The 23,524-nt window shown below is 35.8% G+C and overlaps 1 protein-coding gene across 1 annotated transcript; it reads left to right on the top strand.

The window, feature by feature from the left end:
• The first annotated feature begins 210 nt into the window (after nucleotides 1-210).
• Nucleotides 211-23,002, top strand: LOC115219040 (COMM domain-containing protein 4). The gene is made up of 9 exons (XM_029789088.2): nucleotides 211-327; nucleotides 1,866-1,937; nucleotides 5,268-5,333; nucleotides 8,387-8,426; nucleotides 9,107-9,226; nucleotides 16,614-16,694; nucleotides 18,130-18,191; nucleotides 19,428-19,542; nucleotides 22,305-23,002. The coding sequence occupies exons 1-9, from the start codon at nucleotides 325-327 to the stop codon at nucleotides 22,349-22,351; spliced, it is 606 nt and encodes a 201-aa protein (XP_029644948.1). The 5' UTR covers nucleotides 211-324; the 3' UTR covers nucleotides 22,352-23,002.
• Nucleotides 23,003-23,524: the final 522 nt, after the last annotated feature.

Raw genomic sequence — 23,524 nt, 5'->3', positions numbered from 1 at the left:
CACGTTACTACTTGAATATTTATAGAATCTCTATACTGCATGTTTTAGTGTGTGTGTGCGTGCGTGTGTGTATGCGTGTGATTACCAGAAAGCTAAATTCTAAAATCCGTAATACATTTCTGAGAAGAAAATTTATTAAAATATTTTAGAACTTACTTTTAGTACCAATTAGTACAAATGTATTTTGAAAATCCATTGTTTTTGTTCTGTTTTTCATTTTATTTTCATAAAACTTATATTATTTGTAGCAGACGATAGTTCAACCATTTACTGCAGGATAAGTTTAAGCGGAAGTTGTGGGAGTTGTTGATTCCAGTTTGAAACATGGTGAGTAAACTGTCTTAGTGAGAATTACATATTTTTATTTTTAAGATTTTGCTGTTTTCTTTGCGTTATTTCTATTTCTTTATGGGAGACAATCTTAGTTTATCAGCCTCTGGTGTTTCATTCATTTTAATTATACTTTTTTAATTTAGATAAATACATTCTTAGTATTTCGCATTTCGCCGTCTTTACCGATATGTGCAAGACAGGAAATGAAATATTGTATAAATGACCGGGTTTTAACAGAGAATCAAAACCAAGTCTCACAGAAATCTTACTTTTACTGCACGGCTCTTATACAAGCTAAAATGGTAGAACGGGAAGATATTGGAATATGTTAATATATTTGTCCATCTTACTGTCTGAAACGTAACTGTCCGGGAGGCGGATATATAATAGAAACAATTTTACATTAATCCATTGGGTTATTCTATACTATGGTAGGGAACAAATTTATTATTCTTGCATAAGAATAATATATATTATCTGCAAAAGTGACCCAAGGACCAAACCTCAACCCTTGATTCACTCTATGACTTCTGTTAATATATGTGTATACAGATGCGTGTATTGTACCATTGTCTTGACTTTATGTGGCGGTTTCTAAACGAGTATCTTCATCATACAATATTTATATATTAGCTTTACCTTGCTTGGAAACAAGTGATGGGCCTGGTTGTAGGAAATCTGTCCAAAAAAATTGCATCTGACCTATGCAAGCATGGTAAAGTGGACTTTAAATGACGATGATATATATATATATATGTGTGTGTGTGTGTGTGTGTGTATCTATCTATGGATAGTCATACAGTGTCCACTGCACGAATATGTACCAGATTGCCATGTCACATCGGATTCAGCACTGTTTAGAGACCACATGACTGCTCCATGTGATGCTACGAAGATCAACAGAAACAGACGATGAAGAACACCAACATCGATCCTTAATCCCAGAAGCAACACGTAGAAGACAGAACAACGTGGCGCTTTGAAAAACATTCTTGAAGAAATGTAGAAGATAAATGGCTAAAGACTTACTAACTCCAAATAAGCCCTCTGCAAGCTATCAAATATGACCTCTCTGGACACTCGTTCTATGCAAAAATCAATCTTGCCAGCTATAAATGGGGAAGCACAAAGAAAGAAAGAAATATTCAGAAACAGGAAGGAGCTGCCACCTCCACTAATGTATATGTATATATGTGTGTGTGTGTGTGTCAACTTTTCTGTGTTAACCTAATCTAATCAGTAAGTAGGTGTGAGGTAGGGTATTCCGAGGAAAGATATGTTATTCTTTTCACTTCCATTTTGTCAGTTAAAAATATTTGCACTGTTCTACTGTATAGTGTTAGTTGAGTGATTAACTGTAAAAAAGACTTTCATCAGTAAAAGTCACTAGTCCCAACATCACATTTGATACTGCTTTCAAATAAATTGTTGGGAAATAAAATAATTAAAAACGAATAGAAACAGACACAAACACAAGCTTCTTTAATTTTCATAGTATTCTAGTTTGCTTTCTTCCTTTTATTTCTTTCTAGAAATTCCGATTTTGTGGAGACCTTGACTGCCCAGATTGGGTTCTTGCGGAGATAAATATCCTATCTAAATTGGTGACTATCAAATTTTTATTATTTTTTTTTTTGTTAAATTTTTGTGTAATAAGAGACTATCAATAAATCGGTATGAAAAATGGAAAGGGAGCAATGAGGTTAATATAAATCTTGTAAATGTTTGACGGTCCCGGTTGTCTGTTACGAAGGCAGATAGCCAGCTTTCTTTGAGGATGCTCAACCATCGACTGATAGAGGACTCATGCTGAACTGGATTGCCCTTAATCTCATAATTCATCTAGATGTAAAAAATATTTTTAAAAAGGGTACAATAATTGAACCAACAACAGAACTGCTATGTGATTATTTGACTTACTTGAAATATCATTCAAATGTTTTTCACATCACATTCTACCATCTAAAAAAGTAGGACATCTTGGATAGTAAATTACATAAACTATGTCTGAAAAAAAAACCCGTCTGACTGAAGAATGAAACACCTTTTAGTCAACTTCAGATATGAATAGTTGCAGGATTTAAGAGAAAATGGAGCAAGTGTAACAAATTGATGCAACAAATACTTTTAAGCTTGTAGAATACAGTCTCAAAGTTTGGAGGGGCTGTTTGTTGTAGTAACAGTAAAAAATATGGAATTATATCTGAGAAATTTTAAAAAGGTCATACAAAACTATGCCTCCATCCTAATCCTTTTGTAATTATATTGCTAATGTGTTATTAATTTTCAAAATAGTCAAGATTGGAGGGACTAAATAAAATACTTGAAATTTTATGTATTATGGCTGGTGTTGACTAACTGAAGTTTTATATCATTTAGGTTATAAAAACATTTTTTAATTCTGTTAAAAAATAAACAGAATTAAAATTCAGATGCCAGTAGTTTTTCAATTTGTGACAATATTCTGATGTATGCCCAAAGAGTGGTGGCACCAACTACATTACAAAAAGGTATCTTGCAACAGTTTCACAGCAGACATCCCAAAATGGCAAGGATGAAAGCTCTGATGAGGAGTTATGTCTATTGGCCATCTATAGACTGAGATATCAAAAACTTGGTGAGAACATGCTGAGGATGTGCGCTCAAGGCCAAAGCCCCACCAGTAAAATATCAATCATGGCCAGAGATGGAGAACCCATGGTCTAGGTTACATATTGACTATGCTGGACCGCTAAATGGTACTTACTACCTAATCATAGTAGATAGCTGTACTAGGTGGCCAGAGGTCTGCAGGTGCTATAGACCAACCTCTAAGTAAAACAATTATATAGTTCTTATAGGAATTGTTTGTGCGATATGGTGTTCCTGACACACTAGTTTCAGACAACAGAACACAATTCTCTGGGTATGAATTCAAGAACTACTGTAAAAGATGTGCGAAAATGCATATTTTCACTCCACCCTACCACCCGAGGTCAATCAGGCAGGTAGAAAGATTTGTGGACACTTTTAAAAGAGCATTGAGAAAAACAAGGAATGAATTATGTAACAATGAAGCACTGACAAATTTCTTAAAAATATAGAGAGTGATCCCCCCCCACCCAATCCAAGTACAAATTCTGGAAAGTTTCCCACAGAATTGATGTTCAGAAGAAGAATAAAACCCATTTTTAATAAGCTATTACCAGGGAAAAATGACATAAAGGAAATATGAAAGAGCCAACAATATACGTCGAGATAGGTGATAAAGTGCATTTCAAAACCTATAGAAACAGTAAAGAAGGCTGGGAAGATAGTCTTGTTACTAGAAAAATTGAAAGTATGATGTATCTAATTAAAGGGTAAACATGAGACATATAAACCAAGGAAGAGGCTTGCACAAGATTCCCATGGAAGTATTTTGTGAAATATTCAATGGACCAGTACCAAAAGTAGTAGAGTCCTATAGAACCAGCATCATCATCATCATCATCATTTAACGTCCGCTTTCCATGCTAGCATGGGTTGGACGGTTCAACTGGGGTCTGGGGAGCCCGAAGGCTGCACCAGGCCAGTCAGATCTGGCAGTGTTTCTACAGCTGGATGCCCTTCCTAACGCCAACCACTCCGAGAGTGTAGTGGGTGATTTTATGTGCCACCGACACAGGTGCCAGACGAGGCTGGCGAACGGCCACGCTCGGATGGTGTTTTTTATGTGCCACCGACACAGGTGCCAGACGAGGCTGGCAGACGGCCACGCTCAGATGGTGTTTTTATGTGCCACCGACACAGGTGCCAGATGAGGCTGGCGAACGGCCACGATCAGATGGTGTTTGTTATGTGCCCACAGCACGGAGGCTAGTCGATGCGGTACTGGCTACGGCCACGTTCGGATGGTTTTCTTGTGTGCCACCGGCACTGGTACCACAAAGATACAAATTCCATTGATGTTCATCTATTTTGATTTGTTTTGATTTGATTTGATTTTCACTTGCCTCAACAGGTCTTCACAAGTGTCACAAGAAGGAAGGTATGCACAGGTGGACTGACTACGTCCCAGGTAGGGGCCATGTGTTATGGCCTGACTAGTCTTGCCGGGTCTTCTCACGCACAGCATACTTCCATAGGTCTCGGTCTCTAGTCATTTCCTTGGTGAGACCTAAAGTTCGAAAGTCGTGCTTCACCACCTCGTCCCAGGTTTTCCTGGGTCTACCTCTTCCACAGGTTCCCTCAACTGCTAGGGTGTAGCACTTTTGCACACAACTATCTTCAGCCATTCTCGTCACATGACCATACCAGCGCAGCCATCTCTCTTGCACACCACAACTGACCCTTCTTAGGTTCAACTTTTCTCTCAAGGTACTTACACTCTGACGATTATGAACACTGACATTACACATCCATCGGAGCATACTGGCTTCATTTCTTGCGAGCTTACGCATATCCTCAGCAGTCACAGCCCATGTTTCACTACGAGAAAAAGAAAGCAGACCAAACACCTTGAGATAATGTCCAAGTGAGAGAGATACTTAAAACAAATATATATATATATATAAATAAATATAAATAAAAAATTTCTTTATTCCTTTGTAACATGAAATCTCAAAAGGGGAGATGTTGTGTGAGAGTACAATGCTCCCTGGTGAGAATGGACTGGACCACTGCATATAAATAGTAGTGGTCTGAGTTGATAGTTCAAGTTAACATGTTGGATTGTTGATTCTTAAAAGATTGTTGTTATGTTCCATGTGGTTACTGCTGTTTGTTTCAATTATATTGTTATTATACTGTTGCAGTATATTTGTTTATTCATAAGGATATAAGTAATTTAGTTTGATATCAAGCCAGAAAAAATAACCATTATAATGTGTGGTTGCATTTGTTAGTATTAATTTTATCTTTGCTCTATTTCATTTCTTTACTAATATAATCCTTGTTCTCTTATCTATTTTCAGACATCTGTTAAGATGAGACTCTTGTGTGCTCAAGTTATCAGTAGTATCTTGACAGCAAACATTGATGTGAGTATTATACATTTACACATGCATGCATTTTATATATATAGATGCAGGCATTGGTGTGTGATTAAGAAGTTTTCTTTCCAACCACATAATTTCAGGTTCAGTCCCATTGCAGGATACCCTGGAAAGGTGTCTTCTCTTATAGCCTTGGGTTGACCAAAGCCTTGTGAGAGTGGATTTGGTAGATGGAAACTGAAAGAAGTCCATCATGTATGTTTGTGTCTCCTTGTCTTGACATTGTGTACTGTAAATGAATGTCATTCATTTCCACTATTCTGCATAAACATGTCTGACCATGGGAAGATATTACATTGCTGGAAAACAGGTAACAGTTGGTAACAGGAAGGGCATCTGGGCATGAACACTCTATCAATAAACTCTGGCCAACCACATGCAAAATAGAAAAGTGGATGTTAAAATGATGATGAAAAAAACGATGGTATATATACACACACACATCAAAATAAGCAACAGGATATCGAGAAGTGATGCAGTATGACCATTTCAAGCGGCTCCATTTAATTGAACAATGCAATCATTATATCAATTTAAATGCTGGGCTATCCTCAGCTGCACAAATAAATAAATAGAATTTTAATAAGCTGACTTACTAAATCTATTCTGGATACTACATTACCCCTAATAATTCCTAGTCTATCTCTCAAATTATGGTTTGATACTGATGAAGTGATAAATTGATTTAAATCCATTGATAATATACATAATCATTTGTTTATTCAATTTGATATTAACAGTTATTCTAGTATATCTCCTATTCTTCTTAACAAATCTCTAATTTTTGCAAACAACTTCTCTCTCATAACTAGGGATAAAATTGACATTCTTTTAGTCAGGAAGGCTATCATAGAATTTGAGGGTAAACTATGGACAAGGTCTGATACCCCTGATAATTTCAATATAGCTATGGGCTCGAGTGATTTGGCTGAAATCACTAACCTAGTTGGTGCATATCTTTTAAAGTGCCTTAATCCCTGAATTGCAGGGAGGTTTATATAGAGATGATGATAATGATGCTCTGTTTATTATCTCTAGCGACAACAAATCAGTCAGAGAAAGAATGAGGAAAAGAATTAGAAAATTTTTTAAAAGCTTCAGCTTAGGTATTACTTTTGAATACGGCACAAAGGTGGAAAATTTCTTAGATGCTACATTAGACATTAACTCAGGATTATACCACTCCTATAGGAAACCAGGTGAAGTTACGAGGTATACTCTCTCTTTTACTTGTTTAAGTCATTTGACTGCGGCCATGCTGGAGCACCGCCTTTAGTCGAGCAAATCGACCCTGGGACTTATTCTTTGTAAGCCCAGTACTTATTCTATTGGTCTCTTTTGCCGAACCACTAAGTTACGGAGACGTAAACACACCAGCATCAGTTGTCAAGCGATGTTGGGGGGACAAACACAGACTCACAAACACACACACATACATATGTATATATGTATGTGTGTGTATATATATATATATATATATATATATATACACACACACATATACATATACATATATACGATAGGCTTCTTTCAGTTTCCGTCTACCAAATTCACTCACAAGGCTTTGGTCGGCCTGAGGCTATAGTAGAAGACACTTGCCCAAGGTGCCACGCAGTGGGACTGAACCTGGGACCATGTGGTTGGTAAGCAAGCTACTTACCACACAGCCACTCCTACGCGTATGTGAATAAATTATCAAATCACCCCCTCCACCTAATGTTTTATAATCTGTGGTCAGAAGTAATTCTAAGAGAATTACGAAATTATCAGCTTTGGCATGGTTTTACAGCTGGATATCCTTCCTAACATCAACTACTTCACAGAGTGGACTGGGTGCTTTTTACATGGCACTAGCACAAGTGAGGTCACCAAGTAACTTGCAAGACAAAGATCCCTCAACAGAGAGGTGGCTTTGTGCCAAGTGATGAGAGGTTAAACTATGCTATAAGTACAGAAATAGGTGTTTTTCTGTAAAGGAGATGCAAGGCTACCCTAGTCAGAAGTAGGGAAACTGAGAGAGATAGCGGCAATGTGCCCAGACATGCTCTCAAAGTGGAAGGATATGAATATAAATGGAATGGTAGAAGATCGCTATGAGTAAGGAGTTTGCGAAGATGCAAAAGGGTCAAAGTAGGGAATATATAAATATGTTTGTGCATGTGCATGTTTGTCTTTACTGAAATATTGCTATTTTTTAAATTGAATACTGATTTTTACTTTTTTAAATACCTTAATGAAATGCTTTGTGTGACAGAATGATAATGATAATATAATTTATTGGCTAGAACTTTACAACTGGACATGTTAGTAATAATACCAGCACTAAAACAGTTATGTTATTTGATGAAGGATTCCCGTCAGCTCTATGTTAGTTTTATATCTCCTAGATCAGTAGTTTTCATCACAATATAAGAAGCCTTGCTTCTCCTGTTTAACCTATTTATCTTTGCTCTAACTTCATGTGAAAATTCTGAGTCCAAATTAAATCTTCATTAAGTGGTCAAGAATATTGTCCTCATTGAATGTGCAATAGGTATATGAAATTTTAGGTTGGTGCTATCAAATTGTGAAAATATTGGATAGCACATGCAGGAGAGCTAGTTGTATTGATGTGTATATGGTAAAAGGTACACATAGTAAAGATATACTAAAAAGCAAATAAACAAGAGCTTGTGACAAAATCATAAGGACTTAGGGATAATATAAACTGGGAAACAATAGAAACTGCTGTGACCTTGTAATAAGGGTTATTCAAGGTAGTGATACTTTTCATTATGTAAATTTAGATGCTACAGTGTTTGACTTTAGAGCTGAGATATTACAGAATAGAAGTTTAGAGAGTAACTTTTCCATTTAGCCTTTACTAAGACGGTAAAGTTAAATTTTCAGTATTGCATTCGTAAACTTTTATGTGAAAGTACTTTCAATGTATTTTTTCTTTTTTACTAGATTATTCTTGTTGATATTGAATATATTAAAATAATACAAAAATATACTGAAATACATTCTTACTATTTTAATTTATGTTTCCTGTACAGTATGAAAAGGTAGCAAAAATTACTGCTGATGCAAAATTTGGTAAGTTTATCATTATTTACATTTCATTCACTGAAGTTGATAAAATAAAGTTCCAGTCAAGTGTTGGGGTTGACATTGCATGAAATTATGCCATCTAAAAAAAATTATTGTTTTTACTATTAAGTCCGTAAGCTGGCAGAATCATAGGCATGCCAGGCAAACTGTTTAACAGCATTTCTTCCGACACTTTATGTTCTGAGCCCAAATTCTGCCAGGGTTGACTTCGCTTTTTATCCTTTCAGAGTCAGTACAATAAGTACTTGTTGAGCTCTCTGGTCAATGTAATCAACTAGCTCACTACCCCAAAGTTTCAGGCCTTGTGCCAAAATTAGAAAGAATTATTGTTATTATATGAGTGGCGGATTGGCAGAAATGTTAGCGCATCTGACAAAATGCCTTGCAGTATTTTACATTCTGAGTTCAAATCCTGAAGAGGTCAGCTTTATCTTTCATCCTTCTGGAGTTGATAAAACAATGTACCAGTCATGCATACAGACAGACACTCCTAGTTTACCAAAAGGTGTGATTATATATTACATAATCTAAGAGAAAATGTCTTTGAGGTAGTGTTTATTTACTGTTACTAGAATATATTCAACAGTTTATGTCAATAAGTTTAGTTGTAAGAATTATTTTGACTTATCCCTCAGTAAATCTGTTTTATTTTTGTCATGTTTCAGATATTGGCGACATCAAGGCTAGTATTGCTGCGCTGTGTTTCATCATCAGAAGTGCAGCCAAATGTGATGTCGATAGTGATACACTTTCCAATGAGCTTCAACAGCTGGGGCTCCCAAAAGGTAAAATCACTGCCCAATCATCTCATTGTGTTAACATCATCACCATTTAATGTTCACATTTTTTTCCATGCTTGCATGGGTTAGGCAGAGTTTGTTACTGTTGGTTTTCTGTGGCCAGATGCCCTTCCTGTTTCCAAACAAGGCATATTTCCCCATAGCCTGACATATTTTTCATGGAAGATTGGAAAGAAGTGACACCATTTGCATGACAGTACTGCTTGTTTTACAAGCATCACATGATGTCAAGACAAGAGTACACACATACACTCACACACATATCATCAACATCATCATCATCATCATCATCATCATCATCATTATATATATATATATATATATTTATTATATAGAAGGAGCTTCTACAGGACTAGAACTGTTTCATTCAAAAGAAATCATCAGGAAGCTAGTTGACAAGAGTTGTTTTGGCATTTATACATTTAGGCAGGTTTAAAGGGGTGGTGGTGGGGGACTTTTTGGGGGTAGGCATGGCGCAAAACTATCATTCTTAGGGGAGTGGTCAAAGGAATCGGTGGTAAAGTAGATAAAAGAATAAATAGAAAAATAGAGTTTTAGGTAAATAAGGAGACTCTCACTTATACATATACATATATATATACACCCACATATTCATATATATACATATATATATATATATATACATATATATATATATATATATACATACATACACACACACTACATACATATATGCACACACATGTCCATATACACACACATATACACATATGTGTACATATACATACATACACACACATACACACATATGCATACACATACAAACCCATACATATATATATATGTATATATATATATATATATACATATGTATATACATATGTATATACATTATACACACACACACACATATACACACTCGCACATATAAATACATACATACACATGCATATACATGCACACACATACACACACATACACACACAATTTTATTCCCTTATTTTAATTTTATTATTACTTTTGTTATCTTATTTTTATCTTGACCTCAGTCAGCCATCCCGGGCTGTTGTCCCAAGGGATGGTCAAAGTCCATTTATCTTTCTACTAACTGATACGAACACAAACACTCACTCACGCACACACACTCACATGTACACTCATACACATACACACACGCACGTGTTATATTCATACATACATACATTCACGTATATGCACATGCGTACGCGTACCTACAGATTCATATCTACACGCATACACATTTAAAGATAAGATCACCTATACTAGTATAGCCCCACGCCAACCCAGGAAAAATAGGCGAAGACACATTAGCTGGTACAACCCCCCCTTCAACCGTGAGGTCGCTACACCTGTAGCTAAAATCTTCTTCACTCTCCTACAGAAACACTTCCCCACCCAACATAAGTACTATACTATCCTAAATAAGAACACCATTAGACTCTCCTACTCTACCACGCCCAATCTAGCCAGGAACCTAGCCAACAACAACGTGAAAAAACTTAATATATCTACTTTTTCCGAGGCCCATCCAACATCCGATAGCAATTGCAACTGCCCTGATAAAACCACTTGCCCCCTCAACAACAACTGCCTACAGAGGGACCTCGTCTATACATGCGAGGTACGATCAGGCCCCGATGATAAAAGAAAATCGTACATCGGAATGACGTCAAACAGCTTTAAGACCCGCTGGTACACCCACACACACTCGTTCCGGCGACCCGATAAATCCAACCAAACTACCCTCGCCGCCCACATCTGGTACCTTAAAAGGAACTCCATCCCCTTCAAGATCAAGTGGAGACTACTACAGAAGGGGCGTTCGTACACAGGAGGCCATACCTGCTGTGACCTTTGCATTTCTGAGAGCCTAGGGATCTTGTTCGCCAAAGGCCCTCTCCTCAACAAGATCTCAAACACTCCCCAAATTGCATGCATAAAATTTATGCAAACTACAAGAACTATACCCACCCCCCGGCAACCCGATTGACGACACCCCCACCCACAAACCCCCCAACCCCACCGTTGCCCCCCCAGCACCCCCGATTACCTTTTCTCCTAAGACTATTCACATATTGTATGTGTACACTTGTATATATGTATTGTATATATGTATAGAAATGTATGGGTGTTAGTAGGAATATACGCATGTATGCGAATGCGTGTATATGTATGTGTATGTACATATGTATGTGTATGTGTGTGGTTTTATATATATATATATATATATATATATGTATGTGTGTATGTGTATGTATGTGTATGTATATATATATATATATATGTATATATATATGTGTATGTATGTATATATATATGTATATATATATATGTGTACGCTTGTGTGTTTATGTATATGTAGGTATGTAGAGTTATGTGTATGTGCATGTATGTATGTATATATACATATGTGTAAATAGGTATATATGTGTATGTTTATATGTATGTTTCTGTATGTATAAAGGGTAACTGCATGTATATATATTTATTATTTATTATTTATTACTTGAGTATGCGTTTGTATGCATGTATGTATTTATGTATATAAGGTGGCGCGTGAGTGTGTGTATGTGTTTGCACTTGTAGACATATGTATGCATTTATGCATGTATGTACTTATGTGTATATATATATATATATTATATATATTGTGGTGGTGTGTATATATATATGTGTGTGTGTGTATATATATATGTGAATGTGTGTGTATATGTATATATGTGTGTTGTGTGTGTATATGTATATATATGTATATATATATATATATATTATATATATATATGTGTACGCTTGTGTGTTTATGTATATGTAGGTATGTAGAGTTATGTGTGTATGTATGTATGTATATATACATATGTGTAAATAGGTATATGTGTAAGTTTATATGTATGTATCCGTCTGTATAATGGGTAACTGCACGTATATATACTTATTTATTATTTGAGTATGCATGTATGTATATGAATATAAGGAGGCGCGTGTGTGTGTGTATGGTATGCATATGTATAAACATATGTATACATTTATGCATGTATGTACTTATGTGTATATATAGATGCGCGTGTGTGTGTGTGTGTATGTGTACGCATATATATATGTGTGTATGTGTATATATGTATGTATGTATATGTGTATATATGTGTATATGTATATATATGTATATATATATGTATGTGTATATGTATATGTGTATATATATTTATTAGTGTATATGTATGGACTAGTCTTCTGTGGGTGTATTGAGGTATGTATGTGTATGCGTGTAGATATGAATCTGTAGGTACGCGTACGTATGTGTATATACGTGAATGTATGTAGATGTATGTATGTATGAATATAACACGTGCGTGTGTGTATGTGTATGAGTGTACATGTGAGTGTGTGTGCGTGAGTGAGTGTTTGTGTTCGTATCAGTTAGTAGAAAGATAAATGGACTTTGACCATCCCTTGGGACAACAGCCCGGGATGGCTGACTGAGGTCAAGATAAAAATAAGATAACAAAAGTATATAAAATTAAAATAAGGGAATAAAATTGTGTGTGTATGTGTGTGCATGTATATGCATGTGTATGTATGTATTTATTGTGCGAGTGTGTATATGTGTGTGTGTGTATATATATGTATATACATATGTATATATATATATATATATATATATATATATACATATATATATATATGTATGGGTTTGTATGTGTATGCATATGTGTGTATGTGTATGTATGTATATGTACACATATGTGTATATATGTGTGTATATGGACATGTTGTGTGCATATATGTATGTATGTGTGTGTATGTATGTATATATATATTATATATATATATAATATATATTATGTATATATATATAATATATATGTAATATATAATATGTGGGTGTATATATATATGTATATGTATAAGTGAGAGTCTCCTTATTTACCTAAAACTCTATTTTTCTATTTATTCTTTTATCTACTTTACCACCGATTCCTTTGACCACTCCCCTAAGAATGATAGTTTTGCGCCATGCCTACCCCCAAAAAGTCCCCCACCACCACCCCTTTAAACCTGCCTAAATGTATAAATGCCAAAACAACTCTTGTCAACTAGCTTCCTGATGATTTCTTTTGAATGAAACAGTTCTAGTCCTGTAGAAGCTCCTTCTATATAATAAATTAATTTACTCTGCTATGTATTGAGTACCTTATTTACTGTGGTTAACCCCGACTCAACCCAGGACCTACATATATATATATATAATAATATATATATAATATATATATATATTGATAAAACGGTAAGATAAAAAAGAAGAAAGAGACATCAATATTATGTAAATAGAGGAAATTTATCTATACAATATGTTACATTACTCGGTAGTCAAGATAAAACTCTGAGTTTCAGATGCCGAAGTGGAAATCCACACACCATCTCTTCGTTTATCTGGCTATTTTCAAATAGCCAGATAACCGAAGAGATGTTGTGGATTTCCACTTCGGCATCTGAAACTCAGAGTTTTATCTTGACTACCGAGTAATGTAACATATTGTATAGATATATATATATATATATATATATATATTTCTCTTTTATCTTCTATTTGCTTTGGTCATTAAATGGTGGCCATGCTGGCACTGCCTTGAAGAAGTTTAATCAAACAAATTTACTGCACTACTTTTTTAAAGCTTGGTATTTATTATATCTGTCTCTTTTGCTGAATGGCTAAGTTACAAGGATGTAAACCCACCAACACCAGTTGTCAAGCTGTACAAACACAATGGGTTTCTTTCAGTTTCTGTCCACTAAATCCACTCATGAGGCTTTTGTTGGCCCAAGGCTATAGTAGAAGGTTGTAGCTATAATAGAACTCAAGACCACCTTGTTGGGTAACAAGTTTTCTCAATCACATAGCCACTTTTATACAGAAAAAGTGCATATTGCAGTAACACAATCTGTACATATTCTGGTATAATGTTGTTTTGTCTAGTATAGTGTTGTTGTCATTCATTTCCAGGTCGTCCCACCCAGGAAAGCCTGACTGTCCTCAATTTTTCCAAGCATGATATGGCTAAGGCTGAATTATCTATGTCAGTGAAGTGTAATTTAAGGGAGATTTGGCTGCTATTTCTAGCAAGTTGAGCAAGCATGTATAGGTTCTTAGTGAGAAAGTGTGAGGTATGGTTGTGTAGTATGATTGTGTAGCTGCAGATCAACTCTAATCAAACAAGTCTATGTTCAATGATGTTTCAATCCTAACCATCCCTTGTTTTTTCTCAGACATAATGCACATTTCTTAGAGGGTATGTGATTTACTCTTTTACTTGTTTCAGTCATTTGACTGTGGCCATGCTGGATCACCGCCTTTAATCGAGCAACTCGACCCCGGGACTTATTCTTTGTAAGCCCAGTACTTATTCTATCGGTCTCTTTTGTCGAACCGCTAAGTTACGGGGACATAAAGACATCAGCATCGGTTGTCAAGCAATGCTAGGGGGACAAACACAGGCACACAAACACACACACATGCACATACATATATATATATATACATATATACATATATACAACAGGCTTCTTTCAGTTTCCGTCTACCAAATCCACTCACAAGGCTTTGGTCGGCCCGAGGCTATAGCAGAAGACACTTGCCCAAGGTGCCACACAGTGGGACTGAACCCGAAACCATGTGGTTGGTAAACAAGCTACTTACTACACAGCCACTCTTGCGCCTATTTGAGGAAAATTTAGCTACAATTTCTAGCAGCTTGAACAGCCATGTGGAGGCTTCCTTTAATGAAAGTATAGTGTGTTTCATTACAGTGTTCTCTATTCAATCATTGTATAGTTTTTCACTGCAATGTGTTCCTATATTTCCCAAGGTTAGTTTACTTCTGAAGGTCAGCATTCATTCCACAAATAGTCAGAATGAAGTATTTTTGTCTGGTACTATCTTAAATTTAGATCATTGTTTAATACCCTTAGTTAATCTATTTGTCTCTAGGGATGTGTGTAATGAGTTTGCAGGTAATGAATGACTTCTTCACCTTAACTATTCTGAAATATTGTATCAATACTTCTTATCATTAGCAAGTACAATTAATTCATGACATAATGTATCTAGATGAAATGCAGTTTGGTTTTGTTCCCAGAAGAGGCATCACAAATGCAATCTTCCAAGTGAGACAATGCAGGAGTAATTACTGGCTAAGAATAAACTACTATTCTTAGCTTTTGATAATGTGGAGAATTTGTTTGACAGAGTACCATGCTAAGTAATTTGGTGGTCTTTGAGAAAACTAGGTGTTGATGAATGGTTTGTAAGAGTTATACAGCTGTGTAAAGAAATGCTGGTTGCTTAATATGTTTGGAGCTTATAAAAGAAGGGTACCCAGGAAAATGTGGGACAAAATGATGAAGACTGATCTCTGGACCCTGAGCCTCAGAGGACCAGGATGTCTAGTGATATTAGGTTCTCAGGAAGATCTGCCCACCTTTGCGAAACTAACTTCTAGAAGCAGTGTGTACATGTATATGCACAAAGAGATACCTTGTCCAATCTCTTCTGGAAATCCCCCTTTTAGACCATCCTATTTTTTATGTTACCTGTTAACACCTGTTAAACATTCTTCATCCATTAAATTATTGTTCTCCTCACTCACATGTTAGTGATTCATTACCACCTCATGTGTTACATCTGCACTCTCACCCACTTCTTAGCCTACCCAACCATATCTCTCTCTTATCCTTCTCCTGTCAACTGTATTGTCATTACTATCACCATTGCTGTCCTGCTGCTCTTTCCCACTCTCTTCAACAGCCCTGTGCCTTCCCCAACTCATTCATCATTGGTCATCCATTACTCCTTACAGCCACCCTTTAGTCTTACCCAATCTTTTAAGTTGTTACCTATTTCCCATCTCCCAATCTCTGGTTTCACCGTACACTCTTGCAAATCCCAACCTGCTCACACTCTATCTCAACACACTTCTACTTACCTTGTACATTTAGGAAACACCCAGACTTGCTGCTCCTTCTAATCATTCTCATTCTCGTTCTTAAAGTTGAGTAACCATGTTGCTCCTCTACAAGAACATATTTGCCTCTCCCTTCTCCCTTTCCTTCATACTTTAACCCCTCATTTTCTTCCATACACGACACCCACCATCACCATTACCACAGGTCCTGTAGTTTTGTGACCTCACCATGCACTCAGTACACATTTTAAAGTGGTTGGTGTTAGGAAGGTTATCCAGCCATAGAAACGCCGTAGCAGACACTAGAAGACAGCATGGTCCTTGTACACATTGGATCCTGTAAAACCGTCTAGCCTATATGTAATGATAGTGATGATTGTGTTTTAGATACTATTTAATGCATTTTTGAATACCTATCTTATATATCATTCCAGAACATTCTACACCACTTTGTAAACTCTATGGTGATAATGTAACCAAGTTTCAGGAACAGTTACGCAAACAAAGTTTACGAAGTAAGTATAAAATATTTAGTAGTTCTCACATATTCTAGTTAGTATGCTAGCTAAAGCACATTAAATCAATAGAAATTGTGTGCTACTTATTATATTGTCAGGGTAAAATGCTGAGATAAAAATAAGGACTTGGGTCTGCTAAGTACATTTTAAGTACAATAGTTGAAAAAGTATCAACTAATATCCACTAACTTACAAACTTTAAATTTTAGGCTGACTGACTCAACACATAGTCTATACAGAACAATTGAGGTGAACCTTATTTTGCTCACTTGTTATGTTGATAATACTCAGTGTATTTGTTACCAAGTGTTATTGTGTGTATACACACCCTATTTGTTCAAAAACATTCTGAAAAAGAATTATTTTACATTCTCTCAAAGTTTCTAAATTCTTATAATATCAACTATATATCTTTCGCTGGTTTCAGTCACTAGATTGTGGCCATACTGGGACACCATCTCAAAGAATTTTTAGTCAAATGTATTGACCCCAGTACTTATTTTTTTAAAGACTGGTACTTATTCTGTCAATCTCTTGCCAAACCACTAAGTTATGGGGTCATAAACACACCAGCACTGATTGTCAAGTGGTGGTGGTGGTAGTGAGGACAGACACAAAGACACACACACACACATATATGTACATATATACAACAGACTTCTTTCAGTTTCCATCTACCAAATCCACTCGCAAGGTTTTGGTCAGCCCAAGGCTATAATATAAAACACTTGCTCAAGGTGCTTGCACTGAGACTGAGTCCTGAACCATGTGGTTGGGAAACACGCTTCTTACCACATACCCAAGCAGTTATATATGACATCAGGTCATTTATAAAGATATTAAATCAGCAGAATTATAATTAAGAAAAAAAATGACAGTCTTTGATAAATCCTTACAGTTGCTTTAAAAACTCAGTGATTGGTTGATGTAATAATGTGCATTATCAAACAGGTATACATTATGATTCAACTAACCATGCACACACACTGGAACACACACACAGACACACACACAAATTTTAAAATTTCCTGTTTAGGGGAGAGAGAGAGAGAGTTACCAATTTAGTTTTGACATCATCAATGTTGTTTACATCGCAGCTGGCAAGCTATGTATGTATGCATATGTGTTTATATATATGTGTGTGTATATGTATATATTTGTGTTGGTGTGATATTGATATACATACATATATAGCTAATAGTGAGGGATTATCAATCCAGGCAAAATATTTCATAAGCTCTCTGTTGGCATACCTGGTATACTTATGGCAGGGCTATGATTCATCACAATTCTAGATTGTAAATCCATGGATGGCCTCCAGCGAAACAAGTTAAAAATAATAATCATTACATATTCCTCCTTTATTGGAGGAAATTAGGCTTACAGCAAGTATACAAATATATTAATTCTTTATGTTTCTTTTTTAATTTAGTATCACATATGAACTCAGTTCAGTGGCGGGTTGATTATGTTATCAGTTCGAAATCACTAAAGGTAAGGCATTAAGACATATAATATAGTAATTTAAAAGTTTTTTTATTATTCAGCTATTTACAAATGTTGGATTTCAATATATCATGACTGTTTATTGATACTATAATATAAAATTGAACTAATATTTTTTTTTCAAATCAGTCTTTCTATGTATTAAATTTTTTGTTAATATGTTTGTATTACATACTACTTAACTGTGAAATTTTCTTGGTCTAGATATTTCTCTCAAGTGATGTGGTAATATTAAGGACTCTGAAGTATAATGTTTTGAATATTTTTTTGTCCCTTACTAGTTTCATTTCATAAACTGCAACTAACCTTCATACTAATTTCAAGACCTTAGTCAGTTATATTGACTCTAGTACTTTGTCTTTCCGTCACACTGTTGTCAGTTTGAATTGCTGCTCACTCTGTTAGCATGAGGTAAACCTTATTTATCCTATGCATTCTGCTCATTCAACAACCTATCATGGTAGCACTTCCATGTCATTAGAAGTAACAAGTGTGCTTTCATCATTTTGGATATACTATTCTCTGATGACATCTAGCTTCCTTCTGACTTACTCACTCTCTTGTGATACTGAACACCTCAACCTGTGATCCTCATATTGCAGAATACGTGCACATCTCTTCCTTTCTGGTTCACCCTGAGTTTCTCTTTCAGCTACTTGATAATTCTCTCAATTTCTACATTCTTTACAACTCTATATACCATGTCATTCCACCACAATATTCGATCTAGCTGGAACTTTGATTTGGTCACGTGTCTGATTTGTAACCCTGAGAAGGTTATCTCAGAGGAACTCATGGTCTTCATCTATGCTATAAGGACCTAGCTTTGCCTCCCTAGATCTTGTTGTATTTCTTCAAACCTATAGCTAACTACAGGTTCCATGTCTTCTGTCTCTGAGTTTGTCTAGCTCTGACTCTGATGTCATCAGCCAATATTTTATGTTGGAGAGTGCATTTTTTACCAGGAAAGGATTTCATATTTACAGTGGCTTGCCTCTCGTATTTCCTTGTGAGGATGAAACCAATCTCACTTGATTTGTAGGTGATGAGACGACTGGCTGGTTTCTTAAAGTGTGTTGCAAATTATGTTGGTTGCATTAAAAAGCAGCAAGAGTCTTAAATCCTCCTTATTCTTCATACTATAGCCATTGCAGTACATGAGGAGAAGCAATAACAACAGCTGGTCAGTTTTTGTTATTTCAATGTTCTTGAATTCTTTTCCAGACAGTAAACAAACCAAATGTACAGATATGTTTAAAAGTTGTAAACCCAGACACAGGAAACGCAAAACCAGTTGTATTTAATATGTCTGCAGAAAAATTTCGTGTTTTTCTAAATGGTAAGTCTTTTGATTAAAGCCTATTTAAATTTGAATTTTTAAGTCCTGGTTTTCTAAAGAGGATATTTTTGTGATTCGGCATAGAGGTGACTGTGTTGTTGAGAAGCATGTGGTCTTGGGTTCTGTTCCACTGTGCAGCACATGTGGTCAGAGCCTTCTACAAAAGTCCTAGACTGATCAGAGCCATGTGAATAGATATCGTACACAGAAGCCCATCGCATGTGAATGTGTGAGCGTGTATATGCACGCATGCATGTGCCTTTTCCTTGACCTCAAATGATGATTGTAAACAAGCATCACTTTTATAAAAATGATGTTATTTGTTTCCAGCCATTTTTGATAAGCATGTCTGGCCATGGAAGAATATTATCTTGCTTGGAAACAAGTAAGAGTTGGTGACAGGATGGACATACAGCTATAGAAAAGCTGCTTCAGCTAATCCTGTCTGACTCATGCAAGCATAATAACAATGATGTCAAAATGTTTAAATATATATGTGTGCGTGCATGTTTAGCAGTTTTTCATATCAGTGTATATACATGTTAGGAATCATAAAAACATTATTGTCCTGTCTAGAGATTAAACAAAAAACCAGCAACAGAACTCATAATTGCTACAAATGCTGGGTCTCACTAGCACTGATGATCTCTCACTCTCCTTACCATACTAAAGACTATCGCAAAGACTGGCTTGCTTCCTCAGAGCCAGAGAAGTTTCTAACAATTACTAACCCTAATCAAAGTTCAAGTGTGACCTAAAATAAAATACTGTTATATCTGAAATGGCAACAGTGATGCTAGAATAAATACAAACAACCTACTCTGTGTCCATTAGTACACCTAAGGAGTTGGTAAAATGTGTTGTTCTTTCTTTATTTTATCTACAACCAGTACAGAGACCACTATTCTTTTGAAGTAGCTATTTTACCTGGAATTAACAAGAATTGTGAGAGATATGTTTAGTGGACAACATCCAAGATCCTCTAAAAATAGGTTGTAACTTTTTATAATATGCAGGCGTGGCTGTGTGGTAAGAAGTTTGCTTCCCAACCACATGGTTCTGGGTTCTGTCCACTGTATGACACCTTGAGCTAGTGTCTTCTGCTATACCCTCAAGCCAACCAAAGCCTTGTGAGTGGATTTGGTAGACAAAAACTGAAAGAAGCCTATCCTGTATATATATGTGTCTTCATATCTGTGTTTGTCCTCCACCACAGCTTGACTACCGGTGTTGGTTGTTTACATCCCCATAACTTAGTGGTTTGGCAAAGGAAACTGATAGAATAAGTATCAGGCTTAAAAAATAAGTACTGGGGTTGATTGATTCAACTAAAAAATTTTTCAAAGTGGTGTCCCAGCATGGTCACAGTCTCAGGACTTAAACAAGTAAAAGATAAGATGTAATTTATGTTTGGAAAGGAATATGATGGATACTTGAACTTTTACCCCATAAGCAGCAGAAATCATCAATTGATATTTCAATAGAAAACAGCAGACATTATCAATTGACGTTTCAAAAGTTTTACATAGATACAACCATCATAAAAAAAAAGTGAATATTTTACAACACTTTTTAATGAGATTGAAAATGTTATTGTACAAGAGACTAACAATTATTATAGTTTTTGTGCTTATTTAAAGTGGGTATGTATAAAAATTACTCTTGAGATATTTTTTGCTTTTTGCCTAATTGGTACATACATTCATGCAACCCTTTCCCACTGTTTAAATGTTAATGGTTGCTTGACCTTCATGAAATAACAGCTGAATCTCTCTCATAGCTCACTTTACCATGTTAAAAAAAGTGTATATTGAATAATGTAGGTTTAGTTGCAGTTCATCTCAGCCTTTCAGTCTCCTGTGATACATAGGACATCCAAGTTCTCCTTTCTCATGCAGTCTTTCTAGTAACTCCCAGTTCTTTTCATCTTGTTTGTCTGTTGCTGAGATGATTCTTATTCCTGTTGGTTACTTAAGAAAATTTTACATTGTTAGATAGTTTTGAGTGCTATTACTTGTGTATAGATATCATCTTCATGTCCTGATGTCAGAGGGCACTTTAACCTCAGAAGAGCTTTAGCCAGAGGATGTCATCAATTTCTGAGGCAGGGAACTTTCTTTCCTCAAGATAAGTGAGTTTTTTTTTGCTTTCTATCTAATGTTTTTAGCTGGCAGTCCTGTTAACCTTCTGTCCATCTACCAATCTAGAGGACCAGGTCTGTTATGCTCAAAGACATTGAGTAGACGCCTTTGCTTGTATCTCCTAGAGGAAGCCTCACATCCCTACAAAGGTCCTTGATACACTGGTGCTGATTGAGTGTGGTGGGCGTCATAGATGAGGTACATTAGTTATGGGGTGATTTGGGGATAACAACAATATAGACACTGAATATGGAGACTAGAGAGAAGTTGAATATAATCTGTTGGATGTATAATGTCTTCTATGAGAGACAGTATAAATGAGTTGAGAAAGTGTCAGGGCATTAAAGGTATTAATCAGTATATGAAGGAGAGATAACTATGCTAACTGAGAGGGACATGTAAATAATAGAAGATGAATGAAAAGTGTGTTGACAAAGTGAGAGGAAGTGAGGCAGATTTGTCTCTGGATATTATGCCACAAATATGAGATAACATTTGCTCATTTCCAATTTGGAAAAACTAATTTTAAAGCAATATTTATGATTACTGTGATTGAATTTAAAAAAAAATTTTTTCTCCATTTTTCTTAAAGTGAATTTTTTCTTTATTTTATATTTCTAGAACTAAAACAAGTTGATATCATAATGGACAACCTGAATTCATCATAACAAATAATGTACAGCTGTCTTCTTGGCAAATGAATTCTCTGCAGAAACAGTTCAGACTTGGTGCTCTTATGAAAACTCTGAATAGATAACACAAACTCCTTTTTCCTTTCCCCAATCTCAATAGGCTTAATTCAGAAATCATCTGATTCACAGTTGTATTTTTTTCCTGTCCTTAGGTAAGGCATGAATTTCACAACTTTTGTATGGTTAAGGCTGACCAATGATTACAGAATCTATTTGGCATATTTAGTAGAGGTTATTGACAAGATGGTACACCAACATTCTTCAGAGATACATGAACATCACAACCTCCTTACCTGCATTAAAATCAATTATTATTTATATTATCAAACATTGCACTATACACACTATACTACCTTTTTACATTCTGGATGATGCCATTTTGTTTATGCTACCAAAGATTTTAGTAAAGGCATAAACATCATAAACCTATCACCAGCTGTGCATGATTGACCTTAGTCTTCAGTTTAGTTTCAGTTTTATGCAGAAAGTACTTAACCTACTTTGCTAATATATCTAAATGTCACAACTTCCTATCTCTCCATTCTAAATATGAACTCTGACTGACTTTTAATACTAGAGGGATGTGGATTCATGGCAAATAAAATACCTTGTGGTGTTTCAATACAACCTTTTAGATTCTAAGTTTAAATCCCCTGGTGTCAACTTTACCTTCCATTCTTTGGTGTGGTTAAGGAAAATAAAGTTTTTGGTAAGTAATATGGAGGCAATATAATTAACTGTTTCCTCAATCTAAATGTCTGGCCTTGTGCCTATATTGGAAGCAATTATTAGAGGATGATGAATGGGAGAATCTTTAGTGTTGGACAAAATGCTTTGCTGCATTTAGTTAAAGCCATTTAACGTTTTGCAATTAAATCCCTCTGAGATGAACTTTGCCTTTTGTCCTTCCGAGGGTTCATCATCGTTTAACATCCACTTTCCATGCTAGCATGGGTTGGACAGTTTGACTGAGGGCTGGCGAACCAGATGGCTGCACCAGGCTCCAGTCTTGATCTGGCAGAGTTTCTACAGCTGGATGCCCTTCCTAATGCCAACCACTCCAAGAGTGTAGTGGGTGCTTTTACGTGTCAGGCAGTAATGGCAACGACCTCGCTCAAATCTTTTTACATATGTCACCGGCACAGGTGC

This window comes from Octopus sinensis, linkage group LG14 (assembly GCF_006345805.1).
Source record: "Octopus sinensis linkage group LG14, ASM634580v1, whole genome shotgun sequence".
In the NCBI taxonomy this organism is placed as follows: Eukaryota; Metazoa; Mollusca; class Cephalopoda; order Octopoda; family Octopodidae; genus Octopus; species Octopus sinensis.
Note: the sequence above shows the minus strand (reverse complement) of the source record. Positions and strands in the feature narration are given on the sequence as shown.

What these genes read in the sequence shown, in the direction of transcription:
- LOC115219040 (XM_029789088.2), top strand. An exon ending in TCTTGACAGCAAACATTGAT is followed by an intron (nt 5,334 to 8,386) that starts GTGAGTATTATA and finishes TTTCCTGTACAG; the next exon opens with TATGAAAAGGTAGCAAAAAT. An exon ending in ACAGCTGGGGCTCCCAAAAG is followed by an intron (nt 9,227 to 16,613) that starts GTAAAATCACTG and finishes ATATCATTCCAG; the next exon opens with AACATTCTACACCACTTTGT.